This window comes from Berghia stephanieae, chromosome 3 (assembly GCF_034508935.2).
Source record: "Berghia stephanieae isolate SIO BIC M18660-M18661 chromosome 3, UCSD_Bste_1.3, whole genome shotgun sequence".
Classification (NCBI taxonomy): Eukaryota; Metazoa; Mollusca; class Gastropoda; order Nudibranchia; family Aeolidiidae; genus Berghia; species Berghia stephanieae.
Window position 1 is genome coordinate 18907486 of NC_088362.1, and position 2500 is coordinate 18909985.

Here is a 2500-nt window from a genome sequence, read left to right on the forward strand (position 1 = left end):
ATTGTAAAACACGGTCATGAAGTCATGCAGTTTAATATAATAAGTAAAAATAAAATAATACTGTTATTGTTATTATATTTTTTATCGTCTTTGCGATTTACCATGTCCTATCCAAAGGGTAGCTAATTGCTCATGCTAATGCCCGTTTCACGATATAGAAACCGGGATAAACCCGGCACCATGGGCCTAAGGTCTTTGAAAGACTACGTGGATAATTTGAAGAGTCAATTTTAGACAAGATGTTTGGGGTAATTTTAATCGATTGTAAAAGATATGACATAAAAATTTATGGTAAAATTGTGAAAAGTGTTTATCGGCAATGGCATTTTATTGATAGACCCACTAGCATGCGCTTGGCTAAGAATCTTACAACATTGCCATCCGAAAGTATAACGGACCAACATACAAAACAATGTGTAACCATGGACGTTTGTAGTCCTCATAAACGTGGATGGCAAAAAATAATAACAAAGACCTGAGTGGCGTCAACTTCATTCTATCTATAGTCTGGTTAATACAGTGAGAAGTACTCAAAAACAATAATAAAGACCTGAGTGACGTCATCTTCGTTCTATCTATACTTACGTCGTGTTGCTAAGAGTGCCTTTCACATCCTCTCCGAGTTGTAGTAGATACCGCCATTGGTCTGACGTCAGATCATGTCGGGATCGTTCCTCAAACACGTTACTGACCTTTATCTGGGCAGCGTCGTACAGATTCTGTACGATGTATACTGGGGCTGAAAACAGAATAAAATCAAAGAACGATTACTGGTTAGAGAGGGACCTAAAACAGGGAGGTCTGTCCCTCGAGATGGCCCAAAGACTAGCTAATGACAGGACCAGGTGGAGATCCCTTGCATCGCCTCAAGTGCCAGCAGGCCCGGAGAGGATTGAGAGTGAGTGAGATACTGGTTAGACAAACTACAGGCTGCCTGAAGCTTGCATTTCTAAAATAGTATCTTCAGAAAGGTGAATAAAAGTATTGAATTAACTAAAATAGAAATAAAATGAGATTTTTTTAGAGCAATATCCACTAAACTATGTATTCAAAGTGCTTAAAAGTGTGTCTGTCTGGTACTTCTTTTACACCTGATTATGGGAAAAGAATATGATTTAAAACCCTATTTTTTAAGGACTCGTCTTTTCAGCGTCACAGCGGAACTTGAAGAGGTCCAGCCCGAGTGTCATATCAAAAGATCATATAGCCGCACATTAAAAAAAAAAAGAAATACAAACAAACAAAAATGAGTTTCTTGGCCACCAACCGTCTCATTAAAATATATACACAAGGCGGATTGAGCCGGTCTCCAGATGGGATTCCTGACCTGCCACAGTGGGCAGGGTGGTACTTGCTATGTCTTCTGTCATCCGGTGTCTATTTTCCAGTTGTTTCTATCTTTGTCTTGGAATGAGAATACTTAGTTTTGTCCTGACCCTGGCTGGGGTCCTTGGCTGGGAGGGAAACAGTCGAATGTATTTATAGCTTTGGGAGATGATATTTTTTCCTTGTAAATCATCTCTCTGTTATGCACTGTTATTTTTTTTTTAACATATTATTTGTGAATATTTGAGCGTATTCCTCCTAATGGTGACTTGTGCTGGAGTCTGGGTGAGACTTAGGTGATCTCAAACTAAGTACATTGATAGTGTGCTCTTTGAATCTACATCTATTAACTATTTGAACCAAGTTCCCTTTGTCTTACTTTTTCCTCACATTCTTCTAATTGTACATCTAGAATGTTTTTACAATTCAATTGTCTTCCTTTTTACTGACGCTGATATGACCTAAATGAGTTGCAAGCGTCGTAAAACCCTTAAAACAAACAAACGAGCAGGAGTCTGAGAATACAGTTTGGGTCTGGACTGGAGAATATCCAGGTTTTGTAGCGTTTAACGGGCATTTTTAATCAGACTACCCTTTGGTTACGACGCTTTTCTATTACAGAGTAGATACTCTCTGCTAAATTAAAACAAAGCTACCCACGTAATCGTGGATAAACAAAATTGTGACCAAACAAATTGAATGTGAAGAACTAAAATGAAATTCTATATTTTGATACATAAAATTCGTAAAACAAAGAAGAAGAAGAAGAAGAAGAAGAAGAAGAAGAAGAAGAAGAAGAAGAAGAAGAAGAAGAAGAAGAAGAAGAAGAAGAAGAAGAAGAAGAAGAAGAGAAGAAAGAAGAAGAAGAAGAAGAAAAGAAGAAGAAGAAGAAGAAGAAGAAGAAGAAGAAGAAGAAGAAGAAGAAGAAGAAGAAGAAGAAGAAGAGAAGAAGAAGAAGAAGAAGAAGAAGAAGAAGAAGAAGAAGAAGAAGAAGAAGAAGAAGAAGAAGAAGAAGAAGAAGAAGAAGAAGAAGAAGAAGAAGAAGAAGAAGAAAGAAGAAGAAGAAGAGAAAGAAAGAAGAAGAAGAAGAAGAAAGAAAGAAAGAAGAAAGAAGAAGAAAGAAGAAGAAGAAGAAAAAGAAGAAGAAGAAGAAGAAGAAAGAGAAGAAGAAGAA

The 2500-nt window shown here is 37.0% G+C and overlaps 1 protein-coding gene across 3 annotated transcripts in view; it reads right to left on the bottom strand.

Annotated features, from left to right (window-relative positions):
• LOC144967287 (palmitoleoyl-protein carboxylesterase notum1-like) overlaps positions 1–2500 on the bottom strand; it is a 69130-nt gene that overhangs the window by 7985 nt on the left and 58645 nt on the right. For all 3 annotated transcript variants that reach the window (XM_078904342.1, XM_078904340.1, XM_078904341.1), the window contains exon 11: positions 586–739. In XM_078904342.1, coding sequence (XP_078760468.1) covers positions 586–739 — 154 coding nt within the window. The remainder of the gene's footprint in view (positions 1–585; positions 740–2500) is intronic.